The following is a 19,644-nucleotide window of genomic DNA, read 5'->3' as shown; positions in this document are numbered from 1 at the left end:
AAAATGTCATCTGCATTTGACATCAGTATATATAATGGAGGTCTTGATGTAAGCAATGACTAACCAATGCTAAAAGTAATGTTAAAATCATCCAAAAATATCAACTGGAAAATGATTAATCAGTTTAAGTGCTTTGCAGACTAATTTCACAACTTTTATCACATAAATCATTTTCAAGAACAAAATGAAATGTTCATTTCTTTGTACTGAAGATCTTGCATGTTTCTTCAGTACTCTACCAAGCCAAGCACACTTCCCATTTGACTAGCAAAGCACTTGTTTCAGTAATTAATGTTTTGCTTTAAGAAGATGAAAATATGAAATCAAAAATACAGTCTTCAGGTAATAACGTAGAAATGTATCTTCAATCTTGGGGAACAATTTACAACACAGTACACTGAGCTGCTTGAATATAGCATTGAAAAATAGATATTTGACATGAGCTGGATGTGAAGGAGAAAGTTTTTTTTTCAAACTGATTTTAAGGCAGAAGAAATACAAAAATTCTGTTTGGTGTTAATATTCAGACTGTCATCTGATAGTCAACAACAAATTTATATAAGAACTGCAGTAAATGCATCAAGAAATTCGAAAAATGGTAGAAGTTAAGGCTGTGTAAGTCTTCTTTCAAACCTGGATTGATACCAATTTAAAAAGAAAAATAATAAGGACATACCTTTTCTTGCATTCTTGAATGCAGCGAGTAGGTCAGTGAACATACATTTGTGAGATTTTACCTTCTAATGATCCACACTCAAAATATATAGCTTCATTTTGTCAGGGAGCAGAAAATATCTGTATCTCATACCACACAAATTGTAGGGGCAAAGAAAATAGACCCCAAAACTGAAAAGTACAGTGAAAGCATTTTCTAAAATCTATCCTTGACAGACTCTCCAGATGGCCTTTATAGACAGCTGGTCTCCTGAGGCATCAGGTTTAAATCATTAATTCACTTGTTGGCTGGCAGGATCATCAGATAAGCTAGTTTCAATACACAGGGGCTCTATAAGAAGGATTTCATTGTGCAGCTTAGTCTGTAAATTCAGAAGAGCTTGCAAACACAAAAATTCAGACAGATTACAAACTCATTTAAATATCTAAACTTTATTTTCAAAGAGCGAAACACATAGAAACAGGTTATACTTTTTTATTGAAATGAGTGAATTTGACAGGTCTGGGTAAACCTTCCTCTTAAAATAAAACCAGGTTCATCATTACTCTGCTGCTAGGTTCCAAAAAAAACACCCCTTGTAAAACCTTGGATGGACTGACTGTCTTGCGTGTTTCTATCAGGTTAGGTCAAGCCATGATATAATGTGTGCTTCACTAATTTTACAAATTGCATATGTCAAAAGGAGTCTAAAAATGTTCACCAGATAATGGGAGTGAGCACAACACAAGGTCCAAACTTTTACTAACCGGGTTGATTAGATGTGATCTGGGGCACAGCCAAGATTTCACCAGCTTGCTTCGGATTTTGGATTTCTTGAAAATGGATAATCATGTTCTTTGACAAGAAATACAATCCCACGCTTGAGCAAAAACTTGGCACAGAGTTTTTAGTAACACTACTGAGTTTATACCAGTAGTTAAATGGCTCAAAACTGTGATTGAGTTTGGCTGCGTTTTCGCTTAGACCACACCAGCCCATTAATCTGAAATGCTATTGTCCATTTGCTCATTTGTACCAGGTAAATAACGATTTTATCAGTTGGGCTCTTCAAACATCACAATATTGTAATGTGCTTTGTAAAAATGTCTTTCTAATTTAATGGTTAGCCTGGTATTGGATTAAATAAATCTGTTCCTCAGATTCTTTGCACATTCTAGTTTATACCATTTTCCTTACGTATTTCTGTGTTACAATTTCACAAAAATAGCATTAGAATCAGTTGAAAGCACTTCAGCAGCGGGCCTTAATGCAGCTCCTTTGAGTGGCAATATTTTTATTTAATGGCTCCTTTGAGTGGTAGTCAGACTATGAATACTTGATTTAAATGCGAAGATTACATTACCACAACCATTATTTTTTCTGATGCAGGACTGGCACCCTTATTATGGAAGTTCAATCATTTTAGATTACTTAGCTGGCAGGATGGAGTACCTTTACCAGACTTGGCTGGGCTACCACAATTTCCAGGCCCTGCCTAATTGCACACATAACAGCTATTCATTGTACTAACACTGGCCGAGTATACTTATTTAATCCTTTATTGTACACAACATAACAACACAAAGTTGTTTTATCTGTACAGCAATTGCCTGAAAACAAAAGGCATTTACCATTGTCACTGAAAAGAAACATACAGCTCATTTTTTAAAAAATATCAATTTATTAAGTAGTCCATAAATAGGCTTTTTTTTCTTTAAGATGCAGGAAACCATATTTCCTTGGTCAAAGGCTTCTGTGAAAAAAAATTCACTCATTTATCCTATACTCCAGAACCAGAAAGCCAATCCTAAAGCAGGATAAGGCACTGGTGCTAAATCGTGCTTTACCTTCCAGTCTTTCTGTGCTGCCTGTTGATTTCTATCGAAGAATTGCGTGCATGAGCCAGTTCCATTCCTACCTTGCTGGAAATGCCATCAAACTGAAAGACTAGCATAGAATTCCCAAACTGTTACAAGGCAGTGTTCCTTTACTGTAACATATTTAACATGTCACACAGTGCTTTCCATTATCCACTCAGAACTTGAGAAAGTGGCTTTCCCACTATCAGCATCAGAGTTTTCCAACTGTAACAACATTCCATTCATTGACATGCTTCTTTTTGACCACAGGCTGCTAATCTTTTGTGAATGAGTATAGCAATGATACTCTGATAAATCTCCATTGAGTGAATATCTCCGTTTAGCTCTGCTTGTTTCTGTTGGCAGAGTAAGATATTTAATGGACTTAGAATGTGCTCGTCTAAATGTGGGAGTTTCTTTCAGAGAAATTGGAGCACAGGAGGGCTTCTGTAAAATTGCAGTATTTTCCCTTTTCTTTTTGGATGTCTCAACATTGGTGAAAGCTTCCATTGGTCTTTCGACACTTGACTTTGGCCCAGCCTTTCTTTTCAGCTTTTGAGATGCAGTAACACCTGTAGTCCAGTCAGGTGGTACGATGGAGGTAGTGGTAGCACATTCCTGGCTCAAGGTAGATTCCGAAGATTGTGATTTGGGATCTTTATGATACTGTGTGTTCTCTTCGTGACCCATGATGACTTTAGAATTTGAGTGGGTTAATATTCCACTACACATTTGCAAATGCGCTCCATTTGTCTGAGAATAGACATTACTGACCTTTGTCATCTTGTGTGTGTCATTATTGTTGCACACCTTGTATCTAATCATCAGTATGATAATAAAGACCAACACAGAAGCTACGATAATTCCACCGATTATAATTATCATGGTTCCTCCCAGAAACTGAGACGGCATAAAATGACAGCGAACATAATCCTGGTCTGTGGTAAACTGTATGCAGCCAACAACCCTGGTAGCTGTGAGGGAAGTGATACCATCATCGTAGATTGCTAAGACACACAAGTCATATTGCGTTCCTGCAGCCAAGTTAGTGACAAGGAAGCTTTTGCTTGTGGAAGGAATCATTCTGAGGGACAATACATTGACTTGCATTAGTTCACCTTTGAGACTTCATTCTTTTCTCAATTATTGAAAAAGAAACTTCTTTTATTAACATAACTGAAAGCTTAAAGCCACATACACGTGCAGGTCTCTTGGGATAAATAACCACACTTAAGTTTGGACATAGCTCATTGAAGGCCTACATTACAAAAATGTTACTTTCATTTCAAAAAGAAAGATGCTGTCATTTTAAGTTGAGAAAGAAAATTTGAAGTTAGTTCCCAGGCCAAAACAAAATTCTATAAAGTCAACTACAAAGCAACTGGATCAAGAATTGAAGAAGTCACCGTTTGATTGATTTTTGACACCATAATCTGAAGTGTCTTTTTGAAGCATTTTTTTTAAGTGTCATCACACAATAACCAACTTTTCACAGAGAGACGTGAACTGTGATGTGGCTGCATGCACAGAATAAATAAGATTACAGTACAGGATTAAGGATCAGTATGGTATTATGAGGGCTTTACTCTTACTTGTTTATTACCAGACAAGGAAAAACACTGCATTAATAATTGACCATGTCCTCACAGAGCTCACATGAAGCTGTAATGTGACAGTGGTTTCACCTCTATTTATGTACTAAAAGAGAACACTGCATTAACAAAATAAATACAGCTCCAACTGATTAAATACTAGAATGCAGAAACAGTTGAAAGAGCTTACCTGTAAACAAGTGAATCGTCATAAGAACCATTATACTGAATCTGGAACATACGGATGCCAGGGATATTGTGTTGCAAATTAAATTTAATAAGTGCAGATGATGATGATGTTTCAGCAACTTCCACCCTCTTTTCTGGTTTGGCCTTAGTGTCACTAACACTATTACTAGTGTTTGAGCCAGATTTAGTCGAAGTAGAAATGTCGGATGAGCCAGGATCGGGCTCATGAATGTGGTTCGTACTGTTGACTAAATGTGGGAGTTTGATTATGTGAAGTTCCACCACAGCAGTGGTTTCTCCAGCAGCATTTGAAGCAATGCAGGTGAAAGTGCCTGTATCTTTGACAGTAGTTATAAGGATGTCTAAAGTTCCATTACTATATAAAGCTGTCCGTGTTGAATTTGAAATGAGCTTGCCTTCAGGTGAAGTCCAGTGTATGGAAGGGTCTGGATCCCCAATGGCCTTACACTTCAATGTTGCACGTTGACCTTCTAAGACTCTGAGCTCATGCGTATAGCGAGTAATCAGTGGCTGATCACAGATAAACTCTTCTTCTGGGATAGACCAAAAGTACCGACCTGTTAGTTGTGGAGGTGAGGCACAGGTCTCCAGATCATCATTCCTTGAAAGACGGCGCAGCCAGAGTAACTCACAGTTGCAATGCAAGGGATTTCCTCCAAAGCTCAATGTAAAACTTGGTGGGTTCAAGAGTCCTGAGTAGGCTAGTACCTGAGCTCTCGTGAACAAGGTATCAGGTGGTAGCTTCCGTAATTTATTAGACGTCATATCCAAACGAGTCAACTTGTGAAGATGGGAAAAAGTCCCCTCATCAATTTGTTCAATCATATTATGGTCCATGCTGAATGTATGTAAGTTGACCATCTTCTGAACTGCCTCCCAGGGAATAGATTTTAAATTATTATAGGATACGTCCAACTCTTCAAGGGACAACAAAATATCATTAAAAGCTTCTGAGGAAATATCAATTAGTTGGTTGTTATTGACCACTAAATGGTGAAGGTTAGAAAGTCCACTAAATATGTCATTTGTGATCTGGGTTAGTCTGTTGCTGTTCAAATGTAAGGCCCGCAGATTGCGTAGGTCTGCAAATGCTTGCGGTGCAACATAATTAATTGTATTCCTTGACAATGTAAGGTCTACCAGGCTGGTCATGTTAGCAAAGTCTCTCCTTTTAATGATTGTAATAAAATTATCTCCTAAACGTAGCTCCACTGTCCTTCGGTCAATGTTGGCTGGGACAAAGAGAAGTCCTTTTTTGGCACAAAGAGTTGCAAGGTTTGGAGACAGATTTTGACAGATACAACGCTTGGGGCAGACCTGGGCCTTCACTGTCATAGCAATTAACAGCAGATAAAAAAGCAGTTTTTCCATTGTAAATCTGGTTAACTAGCCTGGAACAGAAACAGAATGTTTAGTAGATCTTCAGAAGAACCAAACATCATTCACTCAGTATAATCCATGTGTTCTAAAGCATTTTTCAAACTAAAGTTATTCCGAATAATTCCTATTGCAAATGTATTGATATTCTTTTAAGATATTGAGCAGCATGATGGTAGTGTGCTGACACATAAGTGCACTGGTAATGGAGCAAATTGAGATATAGTAGTCTAGGAGGAAACCTATATGGTTAGGTTCCAAGTTTTACTGAGATGTTAATATGACTATTCACTAACTAGGTTAAAATAGAAGGCAAAGAACCTTGACTTATTGTATATCAACAAATTGTGGGATCAATATCAACCTTTACAGATACTTGATAGATGATCCACAGTGTCTTGCAGTCAATTGGTACTGTAACATGGAAAGATGTAAAAGGATTTTGGACAAATAAGTGGGGATGATCTAAAAAAGTTCAAAAGTATACAGCACTGTTAATAACTTAATGCAATATTGATTAGATATACACATTTAGATTCCATACAGCAGAGAAATCTATTCAATTATTAACCACACTGTCTGAAAAATATATGGCAACTGAGAGTGTTTAATGACAAATTTGGGTTCTGTGAAGGTAACACAATTTAGTTTGCTTATAACAACTAATAGTAAATTGAAAATGTGATGTACTCTACCAAGAAATAATTTGTTCCTTGTCACACTTTGTTTCTTTTTGTTTGTAAAATGCCATGTAAAAATGTGATATTGATAGCAATCTGAACAATAAGCAAAATTATTAATACATTAACAAACCTCCCAAAGCATTGTTCATAGTGAGTTGAGATTTTGTAAGAACAGGATTATTAGCAGCTGGCACTTGATGTTTTAATAATCAATGACAAGTGTTGAGGAGCCCTGAGAAAGTGTCTGAGTTTGCAATGTAAAAGAGATTCTGGGACTTCCTAAGTGAATGCTCGAATCACTGGAGAAGGATCCTGACACCTCTCAGAGAAGGAAATATTAGCATCCAAGTACATTGTGAGTAAACCCGAAATCAATGAGTCTGGGGACAATGAGTCTGGGAAATCAAGTCTTGGGAATTATAAGGCTTTCTAGGAGCTGAGAATGAAAGGAAGTTCTGGATTTAGCTGAACCAGAAAACAGTCCTGACAGCTTTTAGCGTGGCAAACAGTCGAAACTGAGGATTAAAGGATTGAGTAATACTGGAGATAGGATTAACAAGCTTTATAAGGCTCCAGAAAATGGCACCCAGGCTCTCCTTTTGGAGCACGAGGTACCAATTCCCCTCCTTTCTCCATTACTGTGGCCTCACCATCTCTTCGATTCAACAGCAACTCTCTTACACTACAATTTCAGATATCCCATTGAACTCATCTCGATATCCAATGTTAATGTTCTACATTAAAGCATCTTGCTCACCGGTATGTTAATGATCCATACAACATTAAACAAACAAAAATTTCCATAAAGAAATATAAATAATCTCAAGAAATATTCAAACTGCACTGTTTATGTAGTTTTCTAGATTTTAATGTTTTAAAAATATTTAGTCTAAAATTATTCAAAGAGCAAGTATTTTACTTAGGAAAAGAAAACATAATATCAGTAAGCAATATTTGGTAAGAATTAAAATGGCTTAAAAAAGCAATTCTTGAAATTACAACAACAGTAAACAACACGTGCGGCTTGGTTGAGCATTTCATTAGAGACATATTGTTGATATTTTAAATGAGGCATGCTCAAAATAAATAATTTAAAAATCAATTTTCAATTGTTTCAAAGCCCTAGAAACAAAGTAAGATATAAACCCCTCAGAGAACAATTTTAATTTTTCTTTCTCATTTCAATCAATACTGCATTCGAGATGCACAAATTTAGAATACAAAGCAATGTATAAACCTTCTAATTGTTTTCAGTAAAACATAAATCCAGTTAGAATCCAACATTTGCAAAAGGCTTTTGAAATGTTAATGTAATTTTCAAAAAAGTACAACAAAAATTAAGGAAAACATAATTCCTTTTTTATGAGTGTTTTACTTTCAAGTTAAAATTTCATCACTAATGAGATTAATTTCATGAAAACAAAACCAAAATTTTTTCAAAGAAAAGTTTTTTTATGAATCAATTAGTTCCTCAACTATATCTATTTAGATATACTTTTTCTCATGATGACTGCTGATATATAAGAAATTTTATTAAATGTTCATAGTAGTAATTCAATGTACAATGTCAATATTAGAAATGCGTCTAAAAAACCTTGACCAGGAAGTAAGGACTGTGGGCAGTTAAGAACAGGCCAAATGCATTATATTTAATAAATAAATATTAAATTATGCAGCAAATGAAAAATGATATCATCAATGTGCCAATATTTCTGATTATTTCAAAGTAAAAATATAATATGATATATATTCAATGCATATTATAAAACTTTTTTTTAGTTATCTAAAACAATCTTACAAAAGACTGCAGATCACTTTTACTTGTGGACTGCCTTTCACAGATTTCGGCATTTCAGAAGGGAACTGTCACTGATTTAGTGCTAATTTCTAATTATCGCTCTAAGGTAGAAAATATTAAATGGAGAAAGTATGGCTGGATTTAATGTAATCTGAAGCCTTAATATGTCATTATGAACTTCAAATAGTGTAATTAAAAGTCTCCAGTTTAACAAATAGTTTCATTCATAGCTGCAGAGGAATTGTAATGACAGTCATTCTAAATTATAGATGCGTAGGTAAGACACAGACACAATAGTGTATTAATATTCATTATATTCAAACACCTTTTCTAGCAATCCAACTAGTAATGGGATTATTTGACAATTTTTTTGAAGCTGACACTGTACATTCAAAATACCTCTGAATGACTGTTCAGTAGCGATTTCAAAACCATCTAAACAGGTTTGAAATAACCAATGTGAAAAAGTAAGTTTGTTAATGCAGCAGTGTTAAAAATGTTCATGGTTAGTTGTATTAAAAACAATCTCCCAGCATACTTGCATTCAGCAGTAATAAGGCTGTCAATTTCCAATGCTTTTTCTGACCCTACTGAGATGTGACAGATCACACAGCAAAGCAAATGTGAAACATAAATTAATGAACTTATAAAAAGATATAAGTATACTTATAGAAAGCTTCAATTCTGTTGTGAAAATTTTAATTTAACTGCAGTTTTAATGTTTATTCAGCTATCTGCTGAATATTATTATGCTGCATGCTTATTTTAAATAAGGCTCAAGCCATTAAAGTAGGCTATTAGAGTATAAATGGTAATCACTATATTAAATTGAAAGTCAATCAGATTTGGAATCAGATTTGGGTTATGATCAATTGTACACCAGTTATGAGCAGGTGATGCTATCAGCTTAATTCTTTGCTACAAATTAGGTATTATTCTAAGCACTGATCACAAATATGTCTTGTGCAATTCTGATATCATACATTGCTAATCTGATACAAACATTCAAGTCCATACTTTTCATTGTCATCCTTATAACTGTTGCACAATTTACATTTATTTCCCAGAGTTTATGCTCACTTTATTTTACAGAGATGGAAATTTTCCATAATTACATAATGGCAAAACGGTAGCTTGTGACAATGAATTAAATTACCTGGGAAAAATTGGTTCGGTGAGAAGATATGGAATCACTCTATCAAATACAATGTCACTATATGAAAGCTTCCTTCCAGTTCATAATAGTTCTGTTCGGAGTTCCTCATATTGTTGTGTTAAACACAATGCTTAGCTGAAATATCAAGCTGTTTGTTCTTTCCACTTTCCATTTTAATGGACAGTGATTTCCTAACCTGATTCAACCAAGCAGTGGTATGTTCAGAAATCCATGGAGAAATATGACATGGTCAAATTTAGGATTCTTTGGCATTGTTGTAGCTTTCCCTCCTAGAAAACCTCTTTATAACATAGCTTTCTGACTGTGAAACAAACTGAAATGGAACAAAATGCCCAAGTTGAATCACGGAGATTCAGAGTTTTCAACCTTAAAATTAAATGCTAGCAGGTCTGTAGTTAGGTATTTTGAGTTCTCTCTTTTGTCTATGTATGTGACTAATTAGCAGTTGCTAGTCAAAATTCAGTAATGCTCAATCTTTCTCAGATCTTTGGGTTGTAATATTCAGAGCTGAAAAATGTGTTGCTGGAAAAGTGCAGCAGGTCAGGCAGCATCCAAGGAGCAGGAGAATCGACGTTTCGGGAATCCTGAAGAAGGGCTTATGCCCGAAACGTCGATTCTCCTGCTCCTTGGATGCTGCCTGACCTGCTGCACTTTTCCAGCAACACATTTTTCAGCTCTGATCTTCAGCATCTGCAATCCTCACTTTCTCTTAGTTGTAATATTCAGCAACTGTTTTAATAAACATTGAGTTTTTCTTTGTTATTTGTCTCTATTTTGTCTTTGATTAAATTGATCAGATCTCCATGAAAGTTAATTCTTTTTACTATCGGTGAACATTTTTGATTATTTAATTTAAGTAGATCCAAATCCACATATTTGATTAAATTTCATTTTGCTGAAAGAATTTAAAACTTAATTTAAAACTAACAAAACTAACTAATAATTAAAATTCCCTGACATCTGATTAGCTTTACAAAGCCAAGGACATTGTTTAGCAGGATAATTTTGCAAGGTAAAAAATCCACTAAAGCAAATCAGAGCTCCTCTATGTTTGAAGCAATTGAGTTTTGCATCACTGTTAGAATTCAACTTATGCCTCTTTCCCAAAGTTTCAAGGCTGTGTTTCAACTACTTTATTATTTTTATGCCTTACCATTAACACACTGGATATTGCTCATTGGCTTGTCACTGCCCCTGTTAAGTGACTGTTTTGTATGTGAATTGCATTGGTATTTATTTCATGTGTGGCACTGCCTGCTATGTTGTAGGTGAAGAATTGTGGGATATTAAATCAGGTTTCAATTTGACTTGTCTTTTTTCATTTGTTGAATTGAAATTGAAGCTACAACCAACTCAACAGTTGGTAGTTCTGTGAAAATGACACTTTTTTCTCCCCATATAATGGTTTAAAAAAATCTATGAATACATGCATTTTAGAATTACCTCATGTTGTCCAAAGTAAACATGCTTGCACAATATTATTACCTATCAATAACAGGAATGATTTGGGAACCTCAAAATCAGAATGGAGATGAACTACAGCCAAAAATAAACCTGGAAATGGGAAACAAGATTTGAAAGAGGTATGGAGGAAAGGAAAGTAGAAAGAAGAAATAAAAGGAAAAGAGGATTTGTAAAACAATAAATCCTTTGAATATAATTGAGTATAAAATGCAGAAAAGAGTTAAATATTTCAAAGGAATAGTAACTGCCAAATATGAATGCATCTGAATGAATTTGCAGTTATGGGTCAATGTCTTTATAAGAATATGGGCATTGAGGATTAACATCTATTAACACTGCTGGGCATTTGGGACTTTCATAGTAATAGGATGTTTACATCACCAAGACCCTATGATAACATTGCACCAACCTTCTCAAATTCTAGTGATCTGCATTGAGTTGCCAACTGGCTGTACAAAGGCTTATAAAAGCCCACCCCATTCATAACTACTAAGATTTGTTCCTCATTCAATATTTTATTTAAGATCAAGTTCCTTCAGATTTTGGCTTAATGTTGATTTTAGCAACATGTTAAGATATTATTGTGTGGAAAGTAGAGTAGAACTCAAATGGTGGCCTTCTGGTGTACTGACTTATTCTCTTAAAATCACTCATTCTACAGTAACTGCACAGAAATCAGTTTAGCAATGCTGCAGTCAGGGGGAACAAAGATTCATTGTAGCACTGCCCCTCCACTTTGGAATCTAGGCTGTACAATATTTCAAAAGCAGTTGTTTGCATTATCTGTTCATGAAGTGTGACTAACGATCAGGTCTGCAAAAATTATACACTTAATGTAAAAAAAAGTGGTTTAATTTTTCTCCCCATAACATCTCAAGTTGTGCTAAATAATAAAAAGAAAAATGTAGCTGTAATATTCCATCCATTTAGCACTTATGCTGCAACATGGTATCAAGATCAGGCTGACAGCATGCATCATTTTACTCAAAGGCAGAGCTTGCTTTTAAACTGTATTAGCCACATAAATGTCATAATGATTCTTTTAGCATTTTTCTTGTAAATAACATTTAACAACATTCAAAAGATTGCAGCTATAAAGGGCACAAGGTAGTTCATTGACATATATTCACTGACTACTGGCCACAACAAAATTACATGTTGGTCTGGATTGAATAATATCAAGATGAGTTTTGTTGCACTTTCAACAGACTGATGTTTGTCTCTTAGATTAATTAACACAAATAAGGCACAAAAGTATTGCCAATCTGAGCAGCGACGTCCACTGAAATAGATAAACTGTCACCTTTGAAGCTTACTGCAGTAATGGTCTTGTCTCATTCTAGCCTCCTGAGTTATGCAGCGGATAGGAATGTCACTGCCTTTTTCTATTGCTGAAGAAGAGGCATAACTTAAATTGTAGCACCACCAGGCAGCAGAGTCCAAGCTGCAGTTTTTCCAGGAATTCTTAATATCAATGGTACAATATTACAAAATGCAGAAATTAAGTATTAATATAAAAGACAAGTGACTGCTTAACTATCTGTTCAAAATTAAACATTATGTTTCTTCATCTGCTTTGTTTGCTGAAAAATATTTTTTCTCCTTTTGATTTTTTTTGCTTGAAAAGGACTACTTTCTTTTAAAAATGATTACATCTACACAATGTTGGTCACCAGTGCCAAATGAACATTAGAGCTTTGAATAATTCAGTTGTTACAATATGACATTTAACATTTATGAGGCCAGTCTAGAGCAATTGATCTTGTTAACCTCTACAAGCATTGCTGGACCACATTAGTAAAGATCAGAAAATGGGACACAGCAGAAGTTAAATTACCACAATAACTTGTATGTAAAGTCGTCAGCACCTTGGTTATTACCCCAATGTTCTAAGGAATCAGCAATTTGATAATGCTCACGACAGAACCAACAGTGTATAAGAAATTAGGAAGGTTTGTTTAGTAAACTGAACAGCAATGTTACCTAACGTGGGGAGAACATTTCACAATTTTCCCACTTTTTTTTTACTAAAATAAAACAATAATTGTGAATTCACATGGGACTTGCTTGATAGAAGGAAACATCATTACTGGAAAACTCTTGCTGAAAATCCTTATATATTCAGAAGATAGTTATAAACATATGGTTTTTCATCAAAAAGAAACTTCAAATATATTTTTAAACTGAAATGTCAATCATTTCTCTTATCATCGCCGCGGGAACCTAGGATTGCATACACTATTATTCTAGGTCTCTTTGTATGGAACTGAAGCAGACGTATGCCCCAAATAAAACTGGACCTCAGCAGAATTGCACTACGGTAAACGACAGCTGTTTTTCCAAACCTCATTGCACTGGAGGGATGTTTACTCTTACCTCGGGTACTGGAATGAAATGACACTGCAGACTTAGGTTTTTTTTTGACGCTTTCAACATAAGCCTTTCCACCCCCTCCGACACAATTTTCAATATCATTCCTTTCAATCTGAAGACTGGGTACTTGCTGATACCAACTCGGGCGGGGAGGAGGGCAAAAGTAACCTTTCTAAATGTATCAATTTACATAGACTGTGTGGCGGGGGGAGTGGCGGGGGAGGTGGGAAGACTTTTTTTTGCGAATATTCTTCAGTGTACAGAGTCAGTAAAAGCTGATCTGTCGAGCGTAGCGGTTCAATTAAAATTTCCCAAGCAGCCTGCACAATTCGTCCGTTTGGTTTCAACGTGCGAAATACAGTTCTACACTCAGTTTTAAGCAGCAAACGCGCTCGGGGAAAAAAAAACCCCACTCTCCGCCGTATTTAGTCAATACACTCGATCCAGCCTCCGCAACGCTGCACTGACCTTGCAATGTACCTGTATCAAGTTAAAAACCTTAAGCGATTACTTACGCCGGAGCTTCGCTTGCGATGCAGCATGGAACACCTTGAACAGCACACGATGGCCACACTGAACACTGTGCAATGCAACAAAACAAAACCCAAGTGCGATTCGCTGCTAAACCAACCCCGAATACGTTACAGATTGCATGAGTGGGGAAAAATAAGGCAAGCAAACCAGCAGTGAAAATAGATGTCACAAAAAAAATCCCAGAGTTACCTTTAAGGTCGAACATCAGCCCTGCCCAGTTAGCTCAGGATCAGGGTAAGTGGGTCTTCTCACTCATGTCTCTCTCAATCCCTCAAGTCACTATTAAAATCGATAGAATCTGCACGGTTTTCTGTTCTGTATTGCGATGAGGTCCAAAAGAGCCATTTTTGCAAGCAGCTAAATCAAAAGACGAGCAAAATGCCATCCGGGGGTAGAAGCCGCTTCAATTCAGAGGTTTGCACATATCCTCACAGTTAAACTGACATTCTCCAGGTCGCCGCGAACAGCGGAGATCTCTCCCCTCCGTCCATTCAGCGCCGTTGTGGCTATCCTGTTACACAGAGTAGGAACACGGAGAGCAGCAGCTTTCCTCTGCATCAAGCGAGCTGCTCTATTAGCTGAGCAAACGTCTCTGCAGTGAGAGCGATCAAGTGGCTGAGATGGGAAAGTCAGATCAAATCTCAGCAGGCAGAATTGCACCGTTGCACCTAGTACTTCCCCCAGCGCAGCCTCCACGCTGAGTTAAACCTCAGAGTGATCGAGTGCCACATTCTGTGCCCCCTCTGTTTCACGTACGGACGGACTTCACCAAGCTGTGGACCACTTTCGCTCCGTAAGAAGGACCGCCAACCAACTCCGTGTTAAATCAAAGTCATTCTAATTGTGTGTAAACAAACAAGGGGGAAAAAAAACCTTGGATACACGTGCACCATGTCACCCCTGTGCTCTCAAAAGAGATAGAGGCAACTTAGAGACATTGGTGATGGTGGCGTCCCAGCAAGTTCGCTGCAAGGGTGGACTCCTTCTTCAGCAAGAGCAAAAAAAAACCCAATTGCCAGCGTTAGCTGAGAAATGGCCAAGAGGCGGAGGAAATAGAGGAGGAATCAGTCAGGCTGTTTCTCCCTTGCTGTCACTCAGGGATGATTGTTAAGAAGCGCTTTGAAGCTGAGTTTGTCTTTTTTAACAAAGGTTTTCTGGAGCCAAAAACAAAGATAATGCTGAACGGAAAAGAACAAGTCATTGAGGGGAAAATCCGGCCATAAAAGGTCATGCATGCAAATTGCTTATTCCCCCCCCCCCCCCCCCATCCGCCCACTGAGTTAAAAGGAATTCTTCAGAGAGACTCTGAAAGATTGCTAGGTGTATGAGCGGCAGAAGAACACGGCTCTTGCGGCAAGAGGTATTTCCTTTAATGAAGTGAGGAAGCTAGGTTTTCGAACATCCCAGTCCTCGCTGAGCGTTTGAACGCTCCTACTTTTCCAGTGAAAATATTTTGGGTCCAGCCATGATTAAACGGAATAACATTCTGAAAGAAGACAGACCGCTTCACATAGGCTGCTCTCCACATCCATAATGCTCTTTGTGAAGCCATTTGAACAACCTTGAATTTCAACAGTGAGCCAACAGGGAGGAGTCCGCCTCGAAGTCTAGAGCCAGCAGCATCACAATGCTTCCTGAAGAGGATCTAGGTGTTACTATAGCTTGCTTTTCTTTTCATGGGTCCTGCACAAATGCAGTATCGTATGTTCTCCAATTGAGCAAGCAATACTTCCAAACGTGGCCTAATTTTGAAATCCCTTGTCTCCGTCATTTGGAGATTAATTAGGATTACCCGAAAGGCTAATTTGTCTCAGTTAAGAGAAATGGATTTAGGACATCAGGTCATTCTAATTTTGGCTCAGGAGTGTTTTAATACTTGAAAATGGTGCTGTAATATTAGTCAGAGATTTTAATTATTTTGTACTGGGATATTTCTATGACCATACACATTTCATTTTGTTTTAAATTCCATTTGCACTGCGATTGTCTTTGAGATTGCTTCAGTGGAAAACTTGTTTTACAGTTATAGCCTGACGAACTGCTCTTTTTATGTAAATAAAATCATGTTTCGTGTCCATGTGACAAGGAACATCAGAGGAGCTGAACTATTTGCTGTGTCCTGTATAAATATGAATTGACGTAAGTTTTCGGTTCTTTCTGAGTGCTCTTGTACTCATTAACTTTGCTTTTGAAAATAGCTTGCCAACCTGCACTACCCTATAAATGTTTAATCTCCTAACTCTGTAAATGCTATTATCTCTTTAGAATGTAACAAAATACTTACATTATGTAAACATTCATGTTAATACTAAGATCTGGCACCCACTTTACATTAATATCAGAGATGTATATACAACTGAATTAATTACTTCAAAAAAATTCACTTATTTTCTGTATAAAGTCTTTGTTTCATTTATATTTTAGCCTGGATTTACATAACAGAAAGAAGACTACATTGAAGTTAAAATGATACAATTCCAGTCTTTTTTGTTAATAACCCATGTCTAGAACTTCTAATACACGTATGAATATGTCTGGTATTTACATAAAGTAAAGCAATAGTCAAATTAACAGCTTATTAATATGGACAAGAATATAGCTGGAATGGTTTAAATTGCAGCAGTAAGTGTCGAACTGATCATCACCAAAACCGTAGATTGTTAGTGCATTGAAGTTTTACATTTTTATTAATTTTATTTGCAAAAGTAATATTTTGCTTAAAACTGACTTTTTTGCATGAAAATGTATTCATATTTCTGAAACATGAAATGTGTTCAGAGTAAAGGATTCATCTTCAGCAGCCAGAAACCCATTTTTCTTTTGCACAACAGCCTTTGTGCACAATGAGGCACTGAAAACTGCATTCTTTAACTGGTAAGGTGGGGGAGCTGTTGTATCACATTAGTTTTGTACTGTATGAAAACATGGCATTTGTCTTACTTCAACCAATTATGCAACGCAATTTTCTGATACATTGCCGATTGAGGTAAATTATTACGTGGGTTTTAAATGAAAGAATTGTAAGCCATTCAATTGCCGATGCTAATAAATATTACACGCTATTTGTATTTGTTACATTGTTGCCAATTAAACAGTTGCATTTCAACTGCACCGAAAGGAATTGGTTATAATTTGCATTGTTTTTCTACTCAATATTTCTTCATCTGAGAGATGCATGTGGCCTCTGTGACTGTTCCAACCTTTATTCATTTCTGTCACTTCTCATTACCTCCCACACCTTGAAGAAACACATTAGCAAATATCGGTAGTAACCGTATTTGCACAACGATGTTAAAATAAATATTCACATTCTTCCTGTTCAATGTACTGTCGTTAATAGCTGTTGCCTTCATGTCTCAACACGGAAAACAGCTTCCCCAGAGGTCACGTGACAATAGCAAGTTTCCGTGGACAATTATGATATACAACTGTATTTCTCCAAACATCACCTTTTCATTTTTAAAAAATGCATGCACTAACATTTGCATCTGCAAGTTACTCAACATACGTGGCCTCCGAGGAAAATTTCGATCCAGGGCAAAATTTGTTTGTCCGTTGTAGTCCATCCCACTTTCATCTGATGAAAGCATAATACTGAGGATGTTGGAAATTAAACGAACACAGAAAATGCTGGAGGAACTCAGCAGGTCTGGCAGCAACTGTGGAGAGAGAAACAAATTTAATGTTTCAAGTTTTCTGATGGGAAATTAGGCAAGAATTTTGCTCGGTTGATTCAACATATCATTGCAGTACTTCCATAACTATTGATCACTGTATCTATATTACAGCTCTTAGCTCTTATCTTGACAGGATCTCTCTCAACTCTGGTCTCCAGCATCTGAAGTCATCACTTTCTCCTTCGGGCAGAAAGTGCCAAGTTGGTTTCACACTCTTACCTACTTCAAGATTATATTTACTAGGTAAATGTCGAAGGCGATGAAAAACAGCTTTATAAGATTTTAAGACTCCATTGAACAGTTGTCAGTATGTGATCTACATAGTTCACTTTTGTCATCTGAAATTGCATTTCTTCAGTTTTAGGTTCAGGATGAAGAGCTCTTGCCCAAAATGTAGACTGTCCAATTCCTCGGAAGCTGCCTGACCAGCTGTGCTTTTCCAGTGCCACACTTTTTCACCCTGACTCAGTAGCATCTGCAGTCCTCACTTTCTCCCCGCTCTCTCTAACGGCCTCACTAGATTATACCTAACGTCTGCAATGGCCTTTTTCATCGTATCTCCACATCCATAGACCAGTAGATCATTCATGATAACTTCCAGTTCCCAAAGATCATTGACTATCTAAAGTAGATTCTGGAAGTTTGGAAATGCTAACTGTCAGGCATGATCATTGTATCTGATGATCAGAATATTATCCAGAAAATGACTGCTTTCATCCAACTTCACTTTCTAGTATCCATCCTTTGCAACAAGGTAAAGATCTACACTGTAAGTAATCTAATCTAATCTAATCTAATCTTAGCTTTGGTAAATTGTGGCAAAATGTTTTTAATGCTTGGCACGGAGTAACTAGCACTCTTCTAAGCTTTATTTAGATCCATTGGACCAATGCACACTCATCTTTCCAATTAGCACAGTCAGTAGGAGTTGTTACTTTCTCGATTGCTCTTCCTGTTCTAGCTGTTCCATCATGTCTTTCAGGCTGGACTTGCTGCCTGACCTGCTGTGCCTTATATAAGCTTTATAAGGTTTTAAGAATCCATTGAACAATCATTTGATTGGAGCCCTATAAAACTGCAAATTCTTATTGGTATGTGTTGGGTTACCAATTCAAGCTTTGAACTTGTATCGGCTGAGATAAATGTGTTTTCCTCAGTGTCTATCATCTGCAACTGCTGTATTGCTTTCTTCCGAATCCAATAGTCTATCAGTTTAGTTTTTCCTCTTGGGATGAACATCATTTCATCATGGCCTTATAACTGCTCATTCTTTCCATTTTTCCATTCTTGGGCTGTTCTTGCTGGGTTGGGCTGTCTCTTAGAATAATGCAAAGTGTCACGGTTTCCCATTAACACATTCCAGTTGATGAAAGACAACATTAGAATTTGTGCACATGTTGATAGCTTTCTTAAAATTATGTTCTTCTCCCAGCCAACATGCTCTCACAGCAGGTTTTCTTATTCCTAAGACAATCTTAATGATGATGAAGTCATCTTTCAGTTGCCCAAACTCTCAGGATTTGGTTAAATGGTTCAGTGTAGACACATACTGATCAGTACTCAACCCCTCTTCCTGAGTTTTGATGGTAACCATGTTCTGTTAATAAATAACATTAGAGCTGAAAATGTGTTGCTGGAAAAGCGCAGCAGGTCAGGCAGCATCCAAGGAGCAGGAGAATCGACGTTTCGGGCATGAGCCCTTCTTCAGGAAGGGCTCTTTTTCAGGCTCATGCCCGAAACGTCGATTCTCCTGCTCCTTGGATGCTGCCTGACCTGCTGTGCTTTTCCAGCAACACATTTTCAGCTCTGATCTCCAGCATCTGCAGTCCTCACTTTCTCCTAATAAATAACGTTAGTAAGATGCTCAAACTGGGTCTTTTTTTCAGTCTTTTTTTCTGCTCACTGAGGTCTAGAGTACAATATAGCGTATCAAATTCTTTCCTCAGCACTGAGAATAGATTTGCCACTCTTATTTGTTTAGGTTTTTTGTTTAACTCTATGGTGGTCTCATAATTTTGCCACTGAGATTGGAAAATGTTCTGATTCTGTCTTAAATTGCCTTTCATTTTGACAGTAGCAGAGAATAGAAAATTCAAGGCCATAACTGACGAACACTGCAATGTAGAATTGCAAACTGAAGTTTTAATTGTTCTCTCGTCTTATAGAATCTGACTTTCTATAACACTCAAAAGACACAAAATCCCAGTTGCAAACAAACCTCTGATCCTATGATCTATGTGTTTGC

The 19,644-nt window shown here is 36.8% G+C and overlaps 1 protein-coding gene across 5 annotated transcripts; it reads right to left on the bottom strand.

Moving 5' to 3' along the window:
* Positions 1–1,075: 1,075 nt before the first annotated feature.
* lrfn5a (leucine rich repeat and fibronectin type III domain containing 5a) lies at positions 1,076–14,667 on the bottom strand. Of its 5 annotated transcripts, XM_087989907.1 has the most exons (5): positions 13,912–14,667; positions 12,119–12,279; positions 6,058–6,107; positions 4,297–5,707; positions 1,076–3,598 (listed from the first exon to the last, which is right to left on the bottom strand). In XM_087989907.1, the coding sequence occupies exons 4-5, from the start codon at positions 5,685–5,687 to the stop codon at positions 2,665–2,667; spliced, it is 2,325 nt and encodes a 774-aa protein (XP_087846033.1). In that variant the 5' UTR covers positions 5,688–5,707; positions 6,058–6,107; positions 12,119–12,279; positions 13,912–14,667; the 3' UTR covers positions 1,076–2,664. The 5 variants fall into 5 exon arrangements, with proteins under 5 accessions (XP_087846033.1, XP_087846034.1, XP_087846035.1 ...); XM_087989908.1 differs by lacking the exon at positions 6,058–6,107; XM_087989909.1 differs by lacking the exon at positions 12,119–12,279.
* Positions 14,668–19,644: the final 4,977 nt, after the last annotated feature.

This window comes from Chiloscyllium plagiosum, unplaced genomic scaffold (assembly GCF_037043375.1).
Source record: "Chiloscyllium plagiosum isolate Xiang-an unplaced genomic scaffold, Cpla_swu_hap1 HiC_scaffold_8, whole genome shotgun sequence".
Classification (NCBI taxonomy): Eukaryota; Metazoa; Chordata; class Chondrichthyes; order Orectolobiformes; family Hemiscylliidae; genus Chiloscyllium; species Chiloscyllium plagiosum.
The sequence above is the reverse complement of the archived record's forward strand: the minus strand, read 5'-3'. Positions and strand labels throughout refer to the sequence as shown.

Bases quoted from the DNA above. Each gene is read 5' to 3' on its own strand.
- lrfn5a (XM_087989907.1), bottom strand. From the start codon at position 5,687: ATGGAAAAACTGCTTTTTTATCTGCTGTTAATTGCTATGACAGTGAAG. The intron at 3,599-4,296 runs GTAAGCTCTTTC...ATTGTCCCTCAG, and splicing joins GACGATTCACTTGTTTACAG to AATGATTCCTTCCACAAGCA.